General features: G+C 41.4%; 1 protein-coding gene across 1 annotated transcript in view; it reads left to right on the top strand.

Annotated features, from left to right (window-relative positions):
* PDE3A (phosphodiesterase 3A) overlaps positions 1 to 24,938 on the top strand; it is a 434,927-nt gene that overhangs the window by 360,092 nt on the left and 49,897 nt on the right. Inside the window, exons 3-6 of the mRNA XM_075004928.1 lie at positions 11,254 to 11,514; positions 14,324 to 14,475; positions 17,868 to 17,983; positions 23,400 to 23,619. Coding sequence (XP_074861029.1) covers positions 11,254 to 11,514; positions 14,324 to 14,475; positions 17,868 to 17,983; positions 23,400 to 23,619 — 749 coding nt within the window. The remainder of the gene's footprint in view (positions 1 to 11,253; positions 11,515 to 14,323; positions 14,476 to 17,867; positions 17,984 to 23,399; positions 23,620 to 24,938) is intronic.

Genomic DNA, 24,938 nt, shown 5'->3' with positions numbered 1-24,938 from the left:
TCCCAAGAAAAAATATTTGTCTTTTTGGAAAAGGCCTAGTACTGTAATAAAACCAACCCAGAATGCAGGTATCCAGGTTTATGAACTGAACTGGAGGTACACAATCAAGCACATGAGTGGGGTGGGAGGGAGAGCAAATACAGTAGTGTCTAAAATGTAAATGACTAAAAAAAGTGAACGTTTAAAAATTGTCAAAGGAAGGAAATTGTTTCTTCATCAGTTTCATTTCAACTATGACTTCAGAGATTTTTCTTCTGCATTCTAGGGTTAAAAGCTTTATTAAATTAATTGTAAATTTCTGAAAGAAAGCCATAATGTATTGTTCAAAGTTCCAAACAACTCATTCCCAAGCTGTTTGTAAATGTTGAGGTTCTACCCTAAGTTAATGCAAAAGAACAATCAGAAATCATAAGAATAAAATTTTCCCTCCTAAAAAAAAAAAAAAAGGATTTAAAATGCTGAACAATTGTAGGCAGCTATTTTTCTTTCCTCTTTAGTCCTCTCATAAAAGGTAGTAACTGGATTTGAGATGGCTTTTGAATAATCCATTAATTTTTGTTTATATTTCCAATCATTCTGTGGATAATTAAAAATCAAAACAAAACAAAACTGCAGAGTTACGTTTTTTTTTTAATTTGATGTTCAGACAGCTTGACCTGAGAGTTCATGATGTGACTTGGAAACCATACCGAATGAGGATTTACTGTTCGTCCATGATTATGTGATGTCAGAAGACCTGCCAGATACTGGTGTATTTTTCTTTCTTCTCACTAGTAAAGAGTATCTGAAGTTAAAATAGTTGAGAGGCAACAGCTGTGCTTTGCTTTCTTAAGTTTCTTCTTCATTTGGTATGGCTTGTGAGCGTTTAAGCATTATCCAGCTAGGAGTGGATAGTGCTGTCGCAGTAACTGGGGCCTTCTCCAATTGTGAGATGACCTATGGAAAAATAAATGAAAGTTTGTAAGGTGGTCCAATTACCTGCCAGTGACTGGTAACCAGACTCCAGCTCAGCCTGTTACATAAGATTATTTAGGAAACTCAGTAAAAGTGAAAACCAGAAATATTAAGTTAGTCTAAACAGAAACGTGTTGACTGATACAATTCCAAGACTGTATTAAGACCATATATGGCGAAAGTGTAGGTCCTGACGTTAATGGAACATGTCATAATGTGTTATGTTGGAAACTATGCCTAACTGGTGAACGCAATAATGAAAGGATCAATATTCTGCCATCTCCCATCTTTTGGAGGCCCTTGAGAAGAGGCTTTGTCAGGGGTTGGGGACAGACAGATCAATTGGGAAATTCCCAAAGGCAGAAGAAAGTCATCAGTCACTCCAGACACTTTTGTCCTTCACGTGTTGATACCAAAGGTCATCACACCATTGTACAGCCAAGACGTCAGTACACTAGTGGAGATGTACGCCCAATGAAGACTTCAGCTGGAGGCTTGAGAGATCCTGCTCAGTCTCCCCTTCTCTTCTGTGTGCCTTTCTGCCCACTATTTTCCCTCTTGTCCTGTTTCTTGCTCTCAGCTTTTGATTCAGTCCAGTCTACTGTGCTGTGTAACACCATCCAAGATAGTCTGTCCAGCTCTGAGGGAGAGACCAGCGAAGATGCCCACACCAACCAATGAAATACCAGTCCTGGAGCTAAGGCAGAGCCTCAGGCAGCAGCTGTCGTGGCTGAACTGCTAACCTTGAAAACCCATGAATGACTGTCCTGCTGCCTAGAATCCTGAGAATATCAACAAAAGCCATATTTCCCCCATCTCTTACTATCCTGTCTCTTCTCATTATTGTGCATGTATGTCAGCAAAGGCAGGGAAAGTGGCCATCCTTCACATATAGGAGTCGGTCAATAAACAACTTTTCTTTGATACCAAGAATGGGTGTTTCACACAATTCTCTGATATCCTCTCTTTGAAAGGGGTTGTCATGTGTTTGGTTAAGCTTTTTGTATGTAGCCATTCATTTTCAAGTGCTTTTTTAACTTGTTTTAGGCTTCTTCTGGCTCATAGTGTGCTAACAGATAACTCTTTAACATGAATTCCTTAGCGTGATTACTGTAGAACTAAACATTCTAAGGTCGCCATATACCAAACATTGTTTAAAACTGCTTAATGTGAAATAGTTTCAAGTCATGTTAACTTTTTAACTCTTTAGAACCATATGTTCTACCTAAATTATTGCAACAGTTGTTTGCATTTAATTGCTGGGCTTTTTTTTTCCTTTATTCATACTTAAGACTTGATTGTTTTGTGAACTGATTTTAGCTGTCTTTTTTGCAGGTGTATTTTGTGGTTCAATTTGTATGGGTTTAGTGATGCCTGATGTTAGTGGTTCTAGGGACAACATTTTATTTGCAGGGAAGTGAATTTTTGTTTTTATGTTTCTTTGATGTATTTGTCCTAGGGCTTGTCTACACTACCTCCCTACTTTGAAGGGAAGATGGTAAGTAGGGTGCTGGGAGTTTATTAATGAAGTGTTGTGGTGCATGTGCATCACTTCATTAAGCAAATTCCCCTTCCCACCCATGGCAACTCCGAAGTTGTCCGGGCACTTTGAATTACCAGCGGGTGAGCTGCGACTACACGTGAACTGGCACTTCGAAGTTTAACACTTCGGAGTTGCCACAGGGGGGAGGGGGAGTTTGCTTTATGAAGTGCTGCATATACACCACAGCACTTCATTAATAAACTCCCAACACCCTACTTACCATGTAGTGTAGACACAGCCCTAGTGATATAGTTTTGTCTGTTTTTCCATTCATTAATGGAATAGTCTCTGATTTTTAAAAGTTCTGGAGAATTTAGTAAGATGGAATAAACAAGAATCTTCAAAAATTATTGCAAAAACCTGAAGAATTTAATAGATATATATTTAAACCTTCTTGTCAAATTCTACATGAGGGAGACAGTTCTCTTAAATTTTATACAATTGTGTAAGACAACTAAACAAAAAAACCCACCTACCAAAAGATAACTTTCCCCAAAGGAATGAAGATTGGTATGCTGGTTAAGACACTGGATATTTGAGTGAAGATCCCAGCCCTCCCACAAACTGCCTGTATGACTTCGGACAAGTCTTTGTCCCTTGTCCTGAAAACACTATGCATATGCTTATATTTATAACGTGAGGTAGCTCATTAACTACAGTGAAAATACTTCATGCATAAAGTTAGCTTTATAGGTAACCGTTTACATAATGGCTTCAAAAATCCACTGATAGAAATAAGGGGATTTTGAAGTTCCTGGGGTGCTTTCGAAAAGGACCCCCTGTCTGGATGAGGCGCGCAGGAGCAGAAAGCAGCAATTTCTAAGAGCCATGGGTGGCAGCATGCTAATGAGGTGCTGAATATGCATTTCAGCTCCTCATTAGTAATCTTTGAAATTTGCACGACCATTTGCATGGTCATTTCGAAGATTTGGGCTGGTGTGGACATGGCCTTTCTTACTAGAAGTATCTATAGGCCTAATGCAGATCTTGGTTTGGGGCTTCCATTTGTTACTGTACTATAAATAATAATAATGATGATGAAACCTATGTAGGGAAAAAAAAACTTCCCAGCATATATGTTTATTTTAAACCTAATTCAGCTACATGAACAAGTGTAACCTAATCATTCAACCTGCTTTCGCTTTTATTTCTAGTTCTCATGCCCAGGCACACCATTGCAATGTTTGAGCTGGAAACATCGCACAAGTATGTTTGTTTAAATCAGGGTTGGACTGAATTCACAAAGTTCAGATCCACATAAAAATGTCTTCAGAATTTCAGGAAGGAGGTCAAATGCAAAATTTTCCAGAACAGGTTTATAGATGAGCTATAGCATGTGAAAGCCAAATTCACCTTCTAAAATCAGCTTTTCTAGGATTTTGGTTACATGTGTATTATTTCAAGTCTGTGTTTTCAAATTTCCAGACTTTGGGTTTGAGATGGGTAAAGTGGTTTGAAAGAAATCCACGCCAGTTCATACAGAGTCTGTTCACATTATCAGAAAAAACTACGTGCAAAATGGTGCATTGGTAGTGTATGTTTAATATTTTCTCCCCTTATCTAACATTATATATAAAATGGCAGAAATCCAAAAGTTATCAGCAATTGTTTGTCTTCCATCATTCTTCATTGTTTCATTTTGCCCCGTATGTAGTTAGTGAGAAATAAATTCCAGATTTCTTTTTTAAAGGAGGCAATCCATTCTAGGCTGCGCTATTGAATAGTGTTTTAAAACCTTATTAACTTTGTATATTTAATGTTTTTGTTATAATTTGTGGGCTCTAAAAAGTATAGCATAGCTCTTCAGAGGTGTGTAGTGTAGTTTTTTAGAAAAGGATGTTGTTGTGTTTTAAAGCCAAGACATTGCTAATGTTCTCAGGATACATTTTGACAGATTCAATTAAAACTATTTGTGTGTGCATTTATTTTAGCTATAGAAGATATTTGAAGTCAACCTCTGACATGTAACTTTTTTTATATTCAATGTGCATTGTTACCTCACTGAACCTAATTTCTCCTAAATTTTTTCGCTGTATCCTTGGTGAGTTGATACATGGCTATTTCAAGCTTTTAGATTTTTTATGTATATTTAATTATACTTTAACCTTTTTTTAAGATGGCAGTCCTTGTATGCCGGATTACAGAATTTGCCAGGACAGGGAATGCACTGCGGTGTCTGGTTTGAGGGGGATCTCGGTGGGGCACTTATTTGGTGCCCTGGTCTCAGGGGCAGACATAGCTCTGTGCCCGCCACTGTTCCCAGGCAGCACTGCCATGGGAGCAGTGGGGAAAAGCCTTAAGAGCAGCACATCACCATGCTGCTGTTTTGCCAGCTGTAGGGGGAACAGGAGGAGCAGTGTGCAGAGTCACTTCCTCTTCTCCCCCACCGGGTCTGTACCATGGGGATTCCCAGATTAGGGACATCCGGAGTATGGATGTTCAAGTGTGTAGGAACTGCGTGATGTAGGGCTTGTGATTGGTTATAAAAGTTTTTTGACTTAGAGTGTATATACTAGTGATTGTCATTTTTATAAGCTTGCATCTGTTCTCAGTTGCTGTAGAGTGGTATATCAGAAGGATCACAAGTACTCCACTTCTGAGGGCAGGTCTATGTGAACACTTGCAGTGCAGCAAGCCAGGGTGTAAATCTACAACACGCTAGCATGCTATATATTCTCCATGTGGACTCTGCAGCTGACTGCTAAGAGCTCCATTGCAGCTTTGAAAAAGCAATGTATCGGTGTGCCCTAGGGAACTGTTAGTGTGCGTGGACAAACAGGGGTAATGGTAGTCCATCGATCCAATGATGACAAATCTGTGCAGGTCATCTGTTGTTGATCTCATGGTGTGCCCTCTGGTGACTGTATAAGCCAATTCTAGAGGTGCACATTTTGCCGCAGATGGTGCATGGGAAGTTCGCAATCAGTGGGTTGTGCATTGCTGATGTTTTATGATGTCATTCGCGTGCCTCTTGTAGACACCGGCAGCTTTCTTCCTCAAAGGCAATGCAGACATTTCTGACTGTTGCACACCCCTGGGTTCTGTCACTGGCGACATCCTCAAGGTCCCTAGGTTTGATACTGCTGTACTGCAGATTGGCTTTGATGGTATCCTTGTAGTGCTTCCGTGGACAACCTATATGCCGGATGCCCTGGGAGAGTTCACCATACAGAAGCTGGCAAGGGATTCTGTTGGCATCCATGCGGCTGACATGACCGGTCCAACGTAGTTGTGACTTCATAATCATCATTTTGATGCTTGTCATCTGGGCTCTCTCGAGGACCTCAAGATTGGGCACTTTGTCTTGCCAGCGGATCTTCATGATGTTATGGAGGCAGCATATGTGGAATGCTTCGAGCTGCTTGATGTGACGCCTATATAGTGTCCATGTTTCACACCCGTACAAAGAGATGAGAGAACAACAGCTCTGCACACAAGCCATTTTGTTGACAGCCGTATGTTATGTTGGTTTAGAACTTTGACACGCAGACAGCCAAGTGCCTGGCTCGCTTTGGATATTCACACGTTGATCTCATTATCCAGTGATCCTTCACTGGATATGACACTACCCAGGTATTTTAAGTTCTCCACTACTTTAAGCTGAGTGCTGTCAATGGAGATACTCGGGACAGGAGCATTTGAATCCAGGTGGAGGTTGATGGAGAACTTCTGTCTTTCCGAGGCTGATAGTTAGTCTGAAAAGTTGCGAGGCCTCAGCAAACTTGTTGACAATGTGCTGAAGATCGTTTTCAGTGTGAGCCATAAGGGCACAGTCATCAGCAAAGAGTGCCTCAGAAAGGAGTTTCTGCACTGTCTTAGTCTTTGCATCCAGACGACGGAGGTCAAAAGTGAACCATCATGCCAGTTTTTCAAGTATATACCTCAGTCCAGATCTTTCATTGCATGGTTAAGGGTGCATGCAAAGAACAGGTTAAATAGGACAGAAGCGAGAACACATCCTTGTTTCACGCCGTTGGTGATGTTGAAGGGGGCTGATGTGGCTCCATCAGACCGTACTTCGCCTGTCATGCCATCATGGAAAAGGCGTATAATCTGGACAAATTTTTTTGGGCAGCCAAGTCGTATTAGAATGGTCCAAAGGGCTTCCCTGTTGATGGTATCAAATGCCTTTGTCAGATCTATGAAGACAGCATACAGGTGCATATTCTGTTCAATGCACTTCTCTTGTAATTGTCTTACAGCAAACACCATGTCGACTGTCCTCCGGCCAGGTCAAGAACTGTATTGACTTTCAGGTAGATTTGCCTTGGAAATACTGGCTGTTAGGCACTTCAAGATGATGCAGGCGATTATCTTCTCTCCAACAGAGAGGAGAGATATGTCTCTGTAGTTTCCACCTTCTGCTTTGCTGCCTTTATTCTTGAAAAGGGAGACAATAGCATCGCAGAGGTCCTGTGGTATGTTTTCATCCTCCCAGATGCTGATGGTCACGCTATGGAATGCTGCTAGTGCTGCTGAACTTGCCGCTTAATATATCTCTGCTGGTATCCCATCTTTTCCAGGAGCTTTTCCTGAACTCATCTGGCTAATAGCTTTCTTAATCTCATCTATAGTGGGCGGAAAGTCAAGATCTGTCAGGACAGGTTGTTGTGGAATTTCATTGAGGACATTACTATTCACGGTCGATGGTCTGTTAAGGAGGTTGCTAAAGTGTTCTTGCCATCTTTCGTTGATGCCCTCTTTGTCTTTGACCAGCGTTGTGTTGTCTGATGAGGGTAATGGGGTAGTCCTTGGTTTAGAAGGTCCATAGACAGTCTTAATAGCACTAAAGAACATCTTTGAATTGTGGGTCTCAGCATAGTGCTCAATTTCTTTGGCTTTGCTCTCCCACCAGCTGTCCTGTATCTGACGGAGGTCTTTCTGTGTTTTGCTCCTAAGGTGCTTGAAATGGTCCCGTTTGGAGGACTGAGGAGGGTCATTCTGCCATTCAGTAAAGGCTTTTCTCTTTACTTCCAGTGCTGAATGTATTTCTTCTTGGTTCTCATTGAACCAATCCTGATGTATTCGTTTCTTTGGTCCAAGTGATGTTGTTGCTGTGTCAGTCACTATCTGCTTGAACTGATCCCACTTTCCGGTTACAGTACCGATCAGTTGACCGTGGGGTGCTAATTTGTCAAACAGGGGTGCCAAAAAAAAATTACAGTGTGGGTGCTGACAGTTTTTGAACCAAACTGTAAACCCTGCATATAATGGAAACCACTTCAAACCGAGTCTACTGCAGCATCCACCCACACACCTAGTTCCAGCACCTGTAGGGACAGCATCTGCACAGATATTCAGTCTGCAGCACACAGGAGCACTATAGATTTGCACTCCATCTTGCTGCACAATGTGTATGTGTGGACATGCCTTTAAGTATTGTGAAATACTGTGAAGGTATGTGAAGTAGAACAGATGATTGTCATTTGAATGACAATGGCTGTGATCTTGTTAGATAAGGTAAGGTAAGCAGTGTGGAGGCCTAGTGAGAACTTCAGTGGTAGAGACCGTGTATTTACGTATTTCCAAAACATGTGCTCCCTTTGTGTATATGCACATAGACCTAATGCTGAAAATTCCAGCCATTACAGGATCATGTTTTTAACTGAAATTTACGTTAATGAAAATAAAGAGAATATATATAATCATATGGCCCTTCTCAGGGCACCATGGGCTGAGAGTCACCTTGTTACCACCTATCCCCAGCACAAGGGAATCTTGCCTGGGCCAGCTTCCTGACAAAGCCATCCTGTCACCACAGAAATCCCATATTCTCTGTTCCCAAATGAACAGTGCACCACAGTTTTACCCCATTTACCTTAGATCCCCGCTCCTGTATCGCGTTAAGACTTTGAATTCCGTTATGGTAAAACAACAGGAAACTTGTATAAGAAAGAATAGTGTTTCAAATAGAAACTAGGTTTAGTGATCAAAATAAACAGTCTTATACAAAACAGAATCACTAATCATGAACTAGGGTCTACATTATAGTTACCTTTCTTAGCTTATGAAGTAGATTCTTTCCCTCAAGCTCAGTCTTCTGCAATATTTCCTGGCCCCAAGGAGCTAGGGCTCAAGTTTCATGAAGCACCCCTTTCATCAAGGTACCTCCTCAGTGAATGGATCCCAAGAGTCCCTCTCTGCCCAGAGACAAAGTTAGTCTTTGACCTTTATTCCCAACCTGGTGATCCCTAGTCTAATACTGTGTGTGTTCACTACCAAGTGCTTGGATTTTTATAGTTTGTCTGATGGTTTTCTGTTGACTTTTCTGGGTTGGCACCAAGGCAGGCTGTGGCACACCAAACTTATATAATCAGCCATCCAGGTGGAGGGTAGGGTGAAACAGCAAGCCTGCTTCCAGCCATGTTACAATTACCATAATTCCCCCAGGACACATTGCTTACCTCCTCCACAATGATCCCACTCCCCATATGCAGATGTACGTGATTAAAACCCAGCAGGGTAAGCAGAGGATGGGAAGGAATCTTTTGACTTGCCCTTCTTTTTTCCAGAGAAGGGACTAGACCCTCACAGAGACACATGATTTCTTGGTGACTCACTTTCCCTGCAAAATCATAAGGGCATAATTTTCAACAGAGTTCTGTTATTCCTTAAATATTACCCATACATGCACCTCACAGTGAGTGACTATTGTAAACTATAAGCTTTCAGTAGAGACTGCCAACACTGCAATTTGTGAAGACCCTGTGTTGTTTGAGAAGAGGTGTGGTAGGTAATGAATGAAAACTTTTCTCTGGTGCACTAGGAATCCTTCTGTAACCTGTAGAGGGAGCAGTTCCAGGAGGTGCTGACTCTGGGCACCGGTGTGGGAGGCTGTCTTTGGTCACTGTTTGCCACTCAGCCATTGGGTTCTCTTTGGCAGGTATAGTGCAAGGGCAGCAGTGAAAGTAAGGTAACAAGTATATTAAATACACTCTGCAATAAACAAGGGGAAGACTAGAACTCCCTGTACCCACCCATTGGGCTCCAGTCCCTTCTCTGGAGAGAAGAAGAGCAAGTGAAGAGATTCCTTGCCATCCTCTGCTTATCCTGCTGGGTTTTAATCACACACGTCTGCATATGGGGAGTGGGATTGTAGTGGACAAGGTAAGCAATGTGTCCTGGGGGAATTATGGTTATTATAACATGGCTGGAAGTGGGCTTGCAGGACATTGATGTAAGATCTCTGTACTAGCTGTGGATAAGGAGTCAATAAACGTGATCCATTAAATTAACGTCAGCCTTTCGTTTCCTCATGGGGATTGGACAGCATTTCTGCATGCAAAGGAATTCACCTTGTATGCTGTGTAAAGCATGCAGTAGAAAGTGCTGAAGCCTAGATGATCTTGTGACCCAGGTGCAGCACTGGGTGTTAGAAAATTGGAGTTCTACTCCTGGCTGTACAACAGAATCACCACATGGCCTTGGCCCCATCACCTTCTGTCTCTTTGTGCCCTAGTTTGCCAGTGTGTAAAATCTGGATCCCACCGCCTTCCTCGAAGTGATTACTTCAGTAATTTTGAAAAGCGTTTGTGAATGTAAAGAAGTTCAAAGCATTGTTAAGGATCCGCTATTGTTTTATGTATTGTGAGTTCCATAAATGCTACAGTGGTTGGTGATTCTTCTCCTGCTTGTGTTATGCTTGTATTATATTTAGCTTTGGGAACCCTAACCTTCTCCCATGACAAGAGCATGCTTGATTCTCCAATCTGTGTCCACCCAGAAGATATTATGCTCTCACAGTGGCAAGTCATTACTTGGGATATTAGTCTTTTTAGAAAAAGTGGTCAGAGTTGTGCATCCTTCACATCTAATAGATTAACAAACCAGATCTTCCAGGGATGGCTGGGAGTGGAGGGATTTGTTCCAGTCCCTCTGGATATATGCACATTCCATATGTGCCCAAGAGAGTACTCCAAAGCAGAAACAGCCTGACAGTCACTTTCAAGCATGCCTTTAATCGATGATCCCATGTGCGTGACAGTGAACTATAGTGCTTCTACTAAACTTTTGACCTGGAAGTACAACTGCTCTGTCAATAATTTAGAAGTGATGGAAAGTGACTCACTTTCTGCCTCAGCTCCTGTCTGTTCTGTACTTTAATTTAAGCCTCCTTAACCTTTCCTTTAAGACCTGACCAACAGTAGTAGTTGCACATTACAAATCAGTCCTGTGTTTGCACGTATATTTCATGTACTCAGTATTACTTTTATTTAATCTCTTTTTTAATTTTGTTCCCAATATTACTTCATAAACTGATAGACTTTTGAGGCGGTTATGATCATCTAGTCTGACAGGTTGTATGTAATGGCACTCTGGAAATCCTGGATGGTGCTCAATAACTCGTAGCTCAACTAGAGCGTATCACTTAGAATGACAGCCACACTTGGCGTCAGTATTCAAATTTCAATATTATTGCTCTGAGCACTCTTATTGGGCAGAGACTGTCATCACCCTCTATTTTCTGACTGCTCGAAAAACTCCCGTGTTGTGATCATTTTAAATATCTAAAGAAACAGGCAGGCAGTAAGGTTGCACATTTGCTAGCAGAGGAAGACGTCAGCCTAAGGGTGGGTCTGGTCAGAGTGTTCAGAATAAATCTTGTTGTTTCAAGTAGATAAGTAGATCACCTTTTTCAGATTTTTCCTAGCTATAAACACAGTCTGTGAAAAGGTATTAGGTTTAATGCCACATGCTTCAGTTTGACATGAGGGATGCAGCCATACATAGCCTTACAGGTCCTTTTTCTTTTTCAGTCTTCAGGTACCAGTATTACAGTTGATATTGCTGTGATGGGAGAAGCCCATGGGCTCATTACAGACCTCTTGGCAGATCCTTCATTGCCACCTAATGTGTGCACTTCCCTGAGAGCAGTGAGCAACCTGCTGAATACACAGTTAACGTTCCAGGCTATTCATAAGCCAAGGATGAACCCTTTGGTGTCCTTCAGTGAGAACTACACTTGCTCTGACTCAGAGGAATGCGCAGAAAAGGGAGAAAAGCTGGCTGTTCCCAAGGTATGTACTTGTTTACATGTTGGCAATCACAGCTAACTTATTGTTGCTACTAGAACTCAACTCCCACAACTCTGCCTTTTGGTCCAGGTTGAACCTTCCTAGTCCAGCACTCTCTCATCTGGCAGCATCCGTCGTTCAGCACGATTTTAGTTAGCTGATCATCCACTTAACATGGGTGTGGCCAAGTTTCTTGTGGTCTCATAAGGTTTGTTTACAGCCACCAATCCTGGCTGTCAGTATTCTGTGCTATATTTAGCCCTAACTTACCCCTGAATGCCTTCTAAGAGCCCAGTAAGCAGTGAAAGTGTTGCTAATGCTGCTAGACAATACTAGCCTTCTGTGGTTCAGCAAATTCTCTCATTCAGCACCAGGCAGACTCTGAGGGTGCTGGACTAGAGGGGTTCAACCTGAATAATATTATATGGTTGGGTGTGTTAATGGAGCTCTTCTGTATGAGAAGCAAAATGAAATGGACTCTTTATATGTTGTGATAAGACACTTCATATTCCTTCAGTGCTCATACAGTCCAAACCAGTTCTTTCATGCGACTTTTTAGAAATGGGAATTCAGCACAGGATAATTTAGATACTTTCTATTCCTGTTTCTTAGCTGGTGTTTGAAGGAGTTAGAGTAAGGGGAAGTGGGAAGAGCACATCACTCTTATACACTATTAGAAGAAGAGTTCTCTCCCTTGGGAGAACTCATCTTTGCTTCCCTCTTTTACTTCAACTTTAACCACTGGTTGTTGGTGGCAAGGGGTTCTGTTATGCCTGTTTAAGCAGTAGGGAATGAATTGGTATGACCAGTGCACTCTTCAGTCCTCAAGATCAATGTTAATCTTAATTAGTGTTACAGGTGAAATGAGTTGGATCTTTTTTAGTCCCCTAACACCTAATCCAAAGCCCGTAGAAGTTGGTGGGTGTCCTTTCACTGACCTCCCTGCACTTTAGGACATGATTTGAATGACCATTGCCCACTTGCAATGGCCACCAGATAATTCCATGTGGGGCAACATTTGCTGGAGAAGGTCCATTGCTGGAGATAAAAAGAGAGAGAGTAAGAACTGAGCTGTTCTGCCAGAGTTGTGTGTCGAAAGACAAGATATGAACACATTGACGGTGTCTGCGCTACATCTGGGAGCATGCATCCTAGCCTGAGTCGATAGAAACGGGAGTGTGGATGTTTCAGCATCAAGAGCCACCTGAGGCTAGACTCAGGGGAGCAGTAGGGACTTGTACTTGAGCAACTAGCCTCTGCTGCTGCTGCTGTCTCAGCCACAACATTTACACTGCTCTTTCTCCTACAGTAGTTGAAGCAGAGCTAGCATATGCTTGTATACTCATACTGGGAATTTCACTCTCAGATGCATTGTAGATATACCTCCAGAGAACTAACCGATGCTATTAATTATTGCTTTCTCTATACACGTTAGCAGGATTCAATTGACGGAAACCTCTTATCCGGTTGGTTGTAATTTAATTTGACATATACACATTTAGCAATATTGCCATCAGCAGCGTGACTTATATTTTGCTTTGGGAACAATGAATCTGTGTTTTGTTTTTATCCTCTAAAAGTAATTTCTGCTGCCTACAGTTATGAAGGCAACTGTTCTCCTTTTTTTGTATTTGATAGGACTTTTAAAATGCCTCTCTCACTTTCATAGAGCTTACAGTGTAATTGAAGAACAGTTGCAGTCCCACTAAGCACTCTTAGTGTATATACGCTATACTGTCATAGCTTCTATTGAAAACTCAGTGTTCATTGACCCAGGTGACTGCAGTACTGGTGATATTTCCATATGCATAGAATTGTAGGTATTATGTAATCACTGTGGATTGGCAGGTGCTGAGTTTCTTAGGAGGCTCGCTGTAACAAGGTGCTTTAGAAACCAACTAACATATTTAAACTGTTTTGAGAACAAAAACAGCATAAGCAAGAAGCCCACCATGTAGTATAGGTAAGGCTGGAAGCACTGCGTATTATTAAGGTTGCCTGATACTTCCCATTATAAGATCCTTATTTCTGTTGCTTATAACTTCGCAAAACTTCAATAATTTGGGCTGAAATTTACCACGTATGGTGTCTGCCTCAGACTGAATCTGTTGACTCAGTGGTACAATAAGCCAATGTCATCCATGATGGAGCCTTAAAAGGTGTATATGTTTTATTACTTTGTACTTTTCAAACTGAAAACTCTTCACAATTATTAAAAAGCCAATACATAATTAATTTTAAAAGTCAACATTTACAGCATACTGATAGGACCACTTGTATACTGGCAATAACATTGATGCCACAAATAACAGTAACCCCTAAAACACTCTACTATTCCTTCAACCTGACTCCTCAATGGACACTTGGGAAAAGCCCCACTAACAAGGTCCAGGTAGCGTGAGGAAAGGAAGATGCAGGACAATCAGATAAGTCAGGAAACCTCTGCCGCAAGTGGGGAGAAGGGGGTTATTTTGATTGTTATGCTTCCTTTCCTGCATCCTATCTCTGACATCAGAGTGTGCTGGCTGCTATTTCCAACTCCTTAAGCAACTTGCTAATGTGACTTTGGCTAAGTCACTTAAGGCTTGTTTTTTGAACGTGCTGAGTTCCTTAACATTGACTTCAATGGGGAATCTGAATGCTGAGCACTTCTGACAATCAGTCTCTTGATCTCTCTTAGCCTCAATTTCCCCCTTTGTAAAATAGGGCTTAGAACATTTTACCACTTCATGTGTGGGAATTAATGTATTTATACTTGAGATACATGAGGAATGGTGGTGTATGTATAATAGCAAGGTCTTGTCTGCTTTAGCGCCTGCGGAAGAGTCTGCCTCCAGGTCTGCTCAGGCGAGTGTCATCAACTTGGACCACAACAACATCTGCCACGGGTTTACCTACTTTGGAGCCTGCACCTGTGAGAAGAGACCGCAGTGGCAGCATCAAACCTCACGAATCTTCATCTGGGTAAGAAAACTATCCTCTCATATTATCTTTAGGAGAACTCCTTTCGTTTCCTGTGTGCGTATAGGTGGGTAATAACATCTTCTCTTGGGAAACTGTAGGTCAGAGATTTGAAAGAGTTCCTGTTCTGGGGGGAATTTTATAGCGTGAACTCTTTATATTAGGCCAGGTTACTACAAAGACACATTCAACATGGACTAGAAGACAGAAACTTGAAGGACTTGCAAAACAAGAACTTATAAGAGTTATTTTAAAAAATGCCGATTTCTTCTTCTATTTCCGTATATTCTTCCATTTGTATTTTCTGAGCAGATAGTTCTCACGATCTATTATAAATATTTGTAAATGAAATGTACAGTTTCAGCCATCTGACAATAAGAACAAGAAGCTTCAGGGTACATTTCAGTGGTTCTGCTAACATCGTTATTTTAAGAGGACCACAAGTGTTTAAGGCACTCTCCACACATAAAAGAAAATAAAGTCTCCAACGTGATGACCTTTCAAGCTCAATCATTCAAAAATAATGCAAACAATAAAAGGTCATATGTAAAAGCGTAATTTGATAACACCACAGAGGAGCATAATCTTGACAGGCAAGGTCAAAGAAGTGGCATTAAAAGAGGGAAAGTGGAGTGTTCCATGAGTTAGAAAGGTACAAGATTAGAATTGTTGCACAAAGCAAGGAATTAAGAAGGAGAAATCGATGGCATGCTGCATGAAGCAGGCATGAGAGACTTTGAAACCAAATCCATTGTTGGGGGCAGAGCTGTTTAGAACCAGTCCTTACAGAATGTTTTCTAGCAGTGTATCCAAGCTGATTTTCAGTGTTCCCAGAGAGTGCTTCTCTCTATGTGATCCATACGATTTTGTGTGGGGATTGGCAAATTTTTATTACAAAGTTTATAGTTCTTGTGTGGAAACAAAATAAAGAGTGAAACTTTCTGTTCCTGTGTGTGTTGAGGCTTCCAAGCTTCCTTGTACCATCAATATATGACACTTCAAAATTCCCAGATTCCTTTTTGTCCTGTTTTATTAAAGGGGACAAGTATTGTATGGGGATGGAAATTGGGAGGCCCATATTATTTGAAGATAGCTGAAGTTTCACTGGAAGAAGCTGCCACCAGGGGATACCTGAAGAATCCCAGATGCAAACAGGATAATTAGTAAGGCCCTGGCTGTGGTAAAAGATGTAGTAAAGGAGAGGGAGAGGAGATCATATTTTTTTACCTCCTTAAAATATCTGGCAGTGACAGGATAGCTTAGAAACCAAAGTGCCTCATTACATGGAAATATAAACAATATAGCACCACATGGAAATCTTTTTCAGCCACTGATTTTTTTTTCTTTTTTTTTTTTTGTGATTCAGAAGGCTTTCTTGATTTATAGTGTTGATTCCAGACTCTCTCATACTATGTAACCTTCCTAAGAAGGGAATCTGAAGTGAATGGGAGGGGAGCAATTAAATAGTTCAATCAGTGTTTTTTCTACTGTTACGTAAGTCTTTGGATGAGCCAACTGGACAGGCTATCAGTTCTTCCCAAGTTTAATGTCATCAATTGCATAATGATAGCTTTGTCAAGCCTCCCAGCCGACTGTTCACAGCTCTTCCATTACAGGAGAAGCAGCAATTTATACTCCAGGAAAAGGAAGGGAGACCTATATGTCTAGCAAAACAGCTAAAGTTAGGGTATTTTGCATCAGTGAAACACTATTAAGGAAAAAGGTCTTTGACTAGGGGGAAAAATCTATTTAATGGCTTATTTCCCTTGCACTTTATCTGTCTTTCAAAAGGTGAAGCTGGATGGGGAGGGAAAAGAACAAGCACCATTCCATTATCCACAACCATGCAGTGGAGTCATTCTGTGGCACCTGATCACAGGATCAGCAGCATTTGTGCCCCACATCCCTCTCCCAGCAGGGCATAGCTTATACACAGCTTTGCCCAGACTGCTGTATGGGATCCAGAATCCTGCACGTGCACCCCCTCTGTGCGCCATAAATGGTGAGGCAAGGTCCTTGCATAACTTCAAAGAAAAATAACTTTATGAAAGTAATATTTTAGGTTTTTTCACTTTCTCATAGTTACCGCCTTAAGAAATCAGATTTTCCTGCCTCATCCGAAGATCTAAAAGCCTGATGGGTTATTCTCCCTTTTGCTTCTTGACAGATAACTATTCTCCTACCCGAAGTTAGCTAACCCATGAGACTGAACACAACCTAGTTTGTCTTCCACAGATGTAAGGTGTCTGTGGTGTTAACAAATAAAACAAAAAAAAAATTGCCTTAAGATATAAAAATTTGTCTTAATATAAAACCCCATAAATGAGTGTAGGACCCCACTTGCTCTGCGATCTGCTACCCTATATGCTTATGTCAGTATTTAACATTTGGAGGACTGGGCCCTGGTCGTCATCATCTTGTGGTAGAATCTTAAAGCACAGCAAAGTTGGATTATAACAAGACATTTGAGGGATTAGAAGGTGGAGATCTTATGGTCCTTGCCCTCATTGTGGAAGAGTGAGCTGAGACATCTGTGCAAGCAGGGGGCACGTGGTTGCTCTTTTATTAAATTACAGTGATAAATGCCACTTTTCTTCCTTATAGAATCACCTGGCATCAGAGCATATGAGAGGTACAGAAATGTCGACTACCCTTCTCTCCCCCACTCCTTTTTTCCCCTCTTTTTTTATGGTGATTTTCTTTTAGATCGGTGAGCAGATAGCTACAGGTAGCTTTTCCAGACTCTCTTAGTAGGGATTTTTTTCAAAAGCTGCATGTGATGTATCTGAAAGGTGCTGGATTGAGAGCCCTGGAAACTAGAGGTCTCTATATTTATCCACAAAGCAGACACACCATAGATAGCAGTACTGTGAGCTTTCCCCAGTGTGATTCAGTGCTGATGTGGAAGCCACATCACTACAGATTACATTAAATTAAGCCCGTGTTGGCAATCCGATGGGCCGGATTTTCATGGACACCAAGGCTCTTTTATACTGCTCCAGGTATGTAAAGAGACACTAAAGTGCTGTCAGTGTAATTCAGTTGGCTGCTTCCACACTCCCAGGATATTATAAAGGAGTTTAAGTATAAATTAAATGAATGGGACTTGGCACTTGCAGTCGCTCCTAGAGGTAGTCTCCTCAGCACCAAAGCAGGGTTGAGGTAAACTGCAAAGCCAATTTTGAGGAATCTTACAGTGCCCATGTTGTAAATGAGTTTGGCTTCAAGGATTTAAATCTCTGGAGTTGTCAGTCCAGCACCCTATGGCAATACATAGACTAATATGTGGAGTGCTGTGATAATTAACTTCTCTCTGATCTCTGTCACCAAGACCTTTGAAGGCACCAATGCTTATGTAATAATAGTTCTGTGCATTTGTACTCTTGATCTTACAGCTCCGACTCTTGGAACAGCTCGGTTCTGATGACCATCACAAAAAGTAGGTCCTTCTCAGCCTCCTATGCGATGTCTGCTACAAACCATCTGAATTCCAAAAGGCAAAGCCGACAAGGTGACCAGCTAGTTCTAGTTTTACATTCATTTTAAGCAGTCAAGCTTGTTTTCCCTGACTGTGCTCTGGGACATCTGATGATTGACACACACAGCATTGTTTGCTTTTTGTCTACGCTCACATTGCCATAAATAAGATTTCAGTTATTTCCATCATTTAAAAACAGTGATCTAAAACACTATAGCAGTAGTGTTGCTGTAGAGTGTTGACCTTTACATTGTAAAGGTTTTTAGTTGCTGTTCGATTACTTCAGTGATATATACACTAAATTCTGTCTTTGGTTACCTCTAGGCAATCCCATTGACGCCAGTAGGGTTGAAGGTCAATTGTGTGTCATAATATATTCATTAAACTAACTGTATATTTTCCATTGTCTCCATTAATGTTGGTTGTATCTAACAGAATGTAGAATTTGACTTTGTGGGAGATAGGCATAGGCAGCTAATTGTCCTTATCATTCAATTATGTCCAAATGACAAGAACATTTTAACCTATATGCCTTTCCATACATCATGGAAAAAGTCTAAGGGGCCTTTATTGATGTTCAGATCAAATCAAATGCATGTCTGTGAATTTGTGAAGCACGCTTTTAGAACAATGTTCAGAAGAAGTTAACTAATGAACAAAATCCAAGTTATTTCAAAAAGTTCTTTAAAAAATTAAAAATAAGCCAAAAATACTGACAAGTGATATTACATAACATCTTCACTCAGTACCATGAGACTTCAAAAGAACATCAGATAATGTTTTAGCCAGAAGAAAATTAGGGAAGATAACTTCTTAACTGATGGTAAAATTTACAACAGAACAGGTTTTTGAAATCAGTGGTGTGCAGGTGGCTTTCGTACCTGAACATACTGGAGACCAGGAGAATGTTTCCCCATGCTCTTAAGCACCAAATAAAGATGGTTAGAATGGCTTCCCTGGTTAAGTCAGCATATAGGTACTGAAATTTTGAAAAACAGGCGTTGATTTTGGTGTCCAGTTTGAAATAACTTGGGGCTTGTTTTTCAGATATGCTAAAAAATCCAATAAAGGGGAATTCTATGGGCTGTTTTTCCTAGCCTTAAATTGGAGCTCAAGGAATCCAAAATTAGAGACCATTTTGAAAATACATCTGCATGTTTATTAAAACACCATCAGCCATGTTTGCTAAAAGAAATTGTGTACTGCTGCCCTTCCCTCTTCCCCAAGTGGGGAAAGGAGCAGAGCTTCCATCCCTGTCCTCTGGCAGGGCTGCAGCTATACAGAGCCAGAGGAGAGACAGTTCTGTGGAAGCATAGTGGGCAGCCATTTGCATGTCCTTCAGACCTGAAGAGGGGTTGTATGGGCACTCAGTGCCTATGCACATCAAGCCGTTCGTGTCAGTCTCCATAAAGCAATGTTAAATTTACATCTGTTCATCTTCCGAGAAACTTAACCTGTTACTCTATTCACCATAATATGCGTGAGTAGATGAGAGAACGTATGAGGTCCCTTCCATCAGTAGCAATTCCAGCATATATTGAGTCCAGCAAGTAAAAATTTCATTTCAGCGTAACTTTCCATATTAAATCATGATCTGTTGGTATTTTAGGGCCTTAGAATGTAGTGAATCTGTAAGGATTGTGACCATTTTTCTGCATTTCCATCTAAAGAATTATTCTCTTTCCTCACCGTTATTATCAACTAGAGACGTACACATTGGATCCTTTAGCACTATTCAGTAATCCTCACTTGAGAATGGTGTACATTTTTCACGTACATGTTGACTTTAGAGAATGCCCTTTCAATTATGCTTTTAATTACATTATTCGTTATATGAAAATCCATATCTGTCAATGCTTCTATTTTTGGCACGTCAGATGTAACCCCAAGTGTTTTCATATGTAGTTTCATACCATATCAATGTCACTGCTTTACTTCTTACATGATTGCACTGATATGAAAGACCTCTTGAGGCCCTAAACAGATGGATACACTTAAATTAAATTTTCCCCCACAATGTTTATCTTCTCTTCCTTTGATTGTTCAAAGTGGCTAGTGTTGTTATACACATTTGCTCATACTCTTGGAAATAAAGAATTAAGCATTAGATTACTCAAAGGAAATTAGTATTTACCCACTAGCCTTTTTGGTTCCAGTCCACATGAACTATTTTTCACATCTTCCATCTTTGATGCTGGCTATAAGCAGGAGTCAGAAAGGCAACTGTTAGTAGATACACATGCATTACCCCAAAAGCTGGTTCTTAAATTTCTCAGATTGGCTTTGAGGTGGTGAAAGATGTCGTCATGTACTCATTTCTCCAGTAGCAGTAAAAAAAAAAAAAAAAAAACCAGCAGGTAAAATACAGCAGAATCTGGATAAATAAAGAACTGTCCAACATCTTAAATATGAAAAGCTTTTATGGTGGTAATGGGATGGCTCTGAGGGCAGGTACATGGGAAACAGCTTTCTACTGCCTAACTTGCTCAATTCTCTCACCATCAGAAGGCTTTTAATTAGTCTGTGTGTAATAAATTTGCAGTCTCAGTCAGTGTAATTCTTGTAGCTCATCAGAGAAGCCAATTATTTCAATAGTTCTAGAGACTGACCTGCCCTCTAACTCCCTGAATTTGTCCCTTCAAAGCCTGGGACAAGGCTGAAGAGTTTGGATTGCTGTCTGTTAAATGGAAGAGTGTCTGGAGTGCTTGGCTTCTCAGTGTTGTCAGTCCTGGTCTCTTTCACCAGCTCAGATTTCACTGTTAGATAAAGGGAAGGAGAGCAACACAGGGTTAGGGTTATTGTCTTCCTGAATAGAATTTGACCGAAAACATTGCAGGTATCTGGGGAGAAGAGGGAGAACAGTTGTATCAACTAAGTGTTATGTCTGTGCAGCACTTTAAAGGGGGGTTGTTTTGTGATCCAGTTACATTCAGGAGATACTCATGCAGTACAGATTGCTGCATATTATTGTGCAGCTTTCTTGCACACTTTCCAATGCATATGCCTCTTCAAAATTATGATACAGTGGTGGCAACTGTGCAGTTAACATTTGTGACGCTATATCAAACACCTACTGCAGTCACTCCCTGTTCAAGGTGCAGAGAAAAATGGTGGTATCTCAGTTGTTATTGCATGATAATTCTCAGCAAATGTTGACTTTTAAATGACCACCTTTAAATAAGTCGTCACCTTTTTTATCCATTAGAGAGATAGAGGAGATCAAAGAGACATAATGAGGACATGCGGTTTCCTAGAAAGACACAAATATCAAAAGCCGTTCAGTAGTTTGGGAAAACTTTAAAACAACTAAATATAACATTTTCTGTAGGACCTGAAAATAAACATGGCAAAAGAACTGGGTGGCTGAGCATGAGAAACATGGCTTAGTAGCTCTGAAAGCACAACCCTGCTCGTAACTTCAGATCAAATTCCTAATAGGTTGACTCAGCCCTTCATCCTTCCAAAGTACACATAGTTACCTTCTTGCAGTTCTTGGTTCATGTAGGGTTGTCAGGCATCAGGCCTTTGACCAGAATGCCCCGTCAGAAAGAGAGCCTTGTGGCTCTGGTCAGCATTGCTGACCCAGCCGTTAAAAGTCCAGGTGGAGGAGTAGCGAGGCAGGGAGACTCCCATCGCTACCTGGCCCCACATGGCTCACACAAGTGCCAATGTGTTCCTCCAGCTGGGGAAAGGCCAGGAGGCTCCATGTGCTACCCCTGCCCCAATTGCCAGCGCAACAGCTCCCATTGGCTGGGAACCATTGGCAGGCAGCTGTGGACAGGGCGGCAGACAGAGCACTCTGGCCCCTCCACCTACGAGCCAGACATGCCAGCTGCTTCCAGGCGTTGTGTAAAATAAACATTATCTGGCATCCTTCCCCCATATACCCTCCTGCACACAGTTCCCTGCCCCAGCCCTTAGCCCCTTCCTTCACTCCAGACCCCTCAACCCAGAGCCCCCTTCTGTACCTTAAATCCCCCAGCCCTGCCCCAGATTCTGCAACCCCAGCTGGAGCCCTCACTCGCTCACTTGACCCAGTTCTGTGAAAATGCACAGGGGTAGGGGAGAGCAAAAGATGGAGGAAGAAGGAGTGGAGGGCACAGGTTTGGGGAATGGGGCAGGGGAAGGGTGTTCTGTTTTTGGTAATTGGAAAGTTGGCAACACTATGTGCATGTGTCTTTTTTTGTACGAGACTGAGGTCTTTTCTGCTGTTGGTGGATCATGAAGAGTAGGGGTCTGCCCCAAGGGTCTTGGCTCAGAAGGTCTCTTTGCCCCCTTGTAATGGGGGACTGGGTGGGACAGTGTTCTTTTCTTGCTTCTGGCACCTGCTTCTGGCCAGCCGTGGTGGGTCTTGTGTGCCTTGGCCCTCCAGCTAAATCACAAAGTACAAACAAACCGTTTCCAGGGTTTATACCACTCTGCCTATGTCAGGTAGAGAAACCCAGATCCACTCAATATGGTCAGTTACAGGCCAGGGACCCTATAAATGGAAGCTTCATACTGCTCAATTCCAATTTGTTGCTGCTGCTTCCATGAGGTTTTCATATTTGGGCCCTTTTATCTTCACCCCTATCTCAAGGTTAACATTCATAGGTCTTATCTCTCCCTGAAAACCCAGCTTAAGAAAATCAGCCAGGAACTGATTTATAAGGATCTGCAGCTCCTTGTATGTGAGTCTGCTGGCTTCCGATTGGCAGCTTCCTTAAGGCCTCTCTAGAGAGTCTTGGAGGACCCACCTTCACTGCTTTCTTTCTGGTCATTTTGCTGCTTCTTGGGATGGAGTGTTGGATGACTCCAGAGCCAGTTGTTGGAAGCCAGAAAAGTCAGGTAAACCCTGTCACATCCCTTCTGTGTGCTGGTTAGGGTGCTGCACTCCATCCCCAGAGATGTTCCCTCTAAGTCACAACTGAGGTGACAGGATCTTTTGCGCATGCATGTTGTGCAGTTGCTAATTATTTTTAAAATATTACTGTTGGGCTTACTGTTTACTTACTCATATGTAGAACTCTGGGTTCGTTACAAAGGGAAGTAAACATTTTTGTCTCAACTGTGTAGACAGAGAAATTGAAACATAAATGATAGGTACCCAAAATCAGACACCAGGGCAGAACCTGGAAGAGAACCCAGGTTTCAGTAACTGCCAGTCTGGGGCCATATCCTCTAGCTTATGCTGCCTTTCGTAGTTTTCCTACTATACATTGTTTAGTTTGTGTGTACTGCTTTTAGGTCAGTATCAAAGGGATATATGTCCAAAATCTATACATCTGGTAAAAGTTGGCATGCCTCCACTGAAGTCAATGCAGTTTTACTGATTTACGCTAGCGGGGATCTGGTCCTACGTGGATACTCTTCGTATTGTTCTGTGTATTTGAAAAGGAATTAAATCAGTGAATTGATATATCTATATATTGGCCTCTCTTGAGCTCAAGAAACTGTTTTCTTTTGCTAGGTATCCCACCAAACATTTCACCTCTCACCTCCCCATGCCATTCACCTATTCAGGGAACCCCAGCCACCAGTCCCACTGGGAAAACCTCTTCTGTGCAATTTCCAGACCCTACCGACACTGACAAGAAGCAAAGCCTGAAACCACACAAGATTTTAACTGCTACTCAGAGTGCACCTGACCTTTCAGAGCAGATTATGGGGCCCGCTGTTATCTGTAGCAGGTAAGATGTTAATTTGACACACATCTGTTCATGTTTCCTTTTTCCTTATCCATGCTCTTGTTTTACTTCAGCTCAGTATATTGAGATGATTTCCCCCACATTAAAGCAATTCATAGCATGTGAGTAATGATTTAGTTCAGTGCTCCCTGGCGTTTTTAAAGTTCAAAATAATTAACTGCATTTAAAAGCTTTTACTTATGTTGAGAATGTAGAGTAATTTATAGAAGATCCATCTGTGATTATTCTTTTATCTGAATTTTCATGTTAATGACATGCGTTTTCCATTCTACACTCTAGTCAGAATAGCACACACTTCAGATCATGTTCCAGTTTTTCAGTATACAAATTATTTCAGAGATGACAGTCAGTTATGTAGGATTTGGAAAAATACAGACCAAAGATCCACAGTGTTTCTTTTTTTCTGAGGCAGGCAATAGTTAAAAATGTTCCAGGTCAGCTATTGTGCTTCAAATTTAAATAAACTGTCCATCCTCCTCTTCCCCATCCCACATATATTTTATGGTTATGCCCAGAGTATTGCTGGCACGCTAGCTCTTTGGCTTGAGCATTTTCAAAATACAAAGATTCTACACTTCGAATCTCTCTAGTCTGGCACTCTCTCATCCAGCAGCATCCATGGTCCAGCATGATTTTAGTTAGCTAGATGTCCACTTACCATGGGTGTGCCTAAGTTTCCCATGGTCCCATAAAGTTTGTTTACAGCCAACAGTCCTGGCTCTCACTGTTCTGTGCTGTTATTTAGCTTAAATTTACACCTAGATGTTTTCCAAGAAGCCGGTGAGCAACTGAAGTGTCGATAATGCTGCTAGACAATATTGAATTCCTGTGGTTCAACAAATTCTCATTTCGCACTAGTCGAGTCCCAAGGATTCCGGACTAGAAAGGATCAACCTGTACTATGTGACACAATACATGTAACTTGCACAATACTGTATATAATTAAACTAGTCTGTATTGGTTTGGGATTATATCCTTCCAGAGATGGAGGCAGATGTTTTGGCAGTGAATATTTTAAAAAATCAATTGCAAGAAGTATGTTGCTACTGCAAGATACTACAACACAATTTATTAAAACCATGCTTTACTCTTAGTTATTCTGAGAGAGAACAAAGCTTCTAACTTGGGGAGTCAGCTCCAGGAAGTACTGTTGTTTCATATCTTCAGAAAGACTCACTGGAAGTGAAACCTGAATAATGGGCTCAGTAATGGATGTCCAGTGCAAAACTATGAGAAATGTCATTGTCGTGGGGGAAGCGTAAACCCTGTTTGAGATTGGTGTGAACAAAGCCAAGCTCCTC

This window comes from Carettochelys insculpta, chromosome 1 (genome assembly GCF_033958435.1).
Source record: "Carettochelys insculpta isolate YL-2023 chromosome 1, ASM3395843v1, whole genome shotgun sequence".
In the NCBI taxonomy this organism is placed as follows: domain Eukaryota; kingdom Metazoa; phylum Chordata; order Testudines; family Carettochelyidae; genus Carettochelys; species Carettochelys insculpta.
The sequence above is the reverse complement of the archived record's forward strand: the minus strand, read 5'-3'. Positions and strand labels throughout refer to the sequence as shown.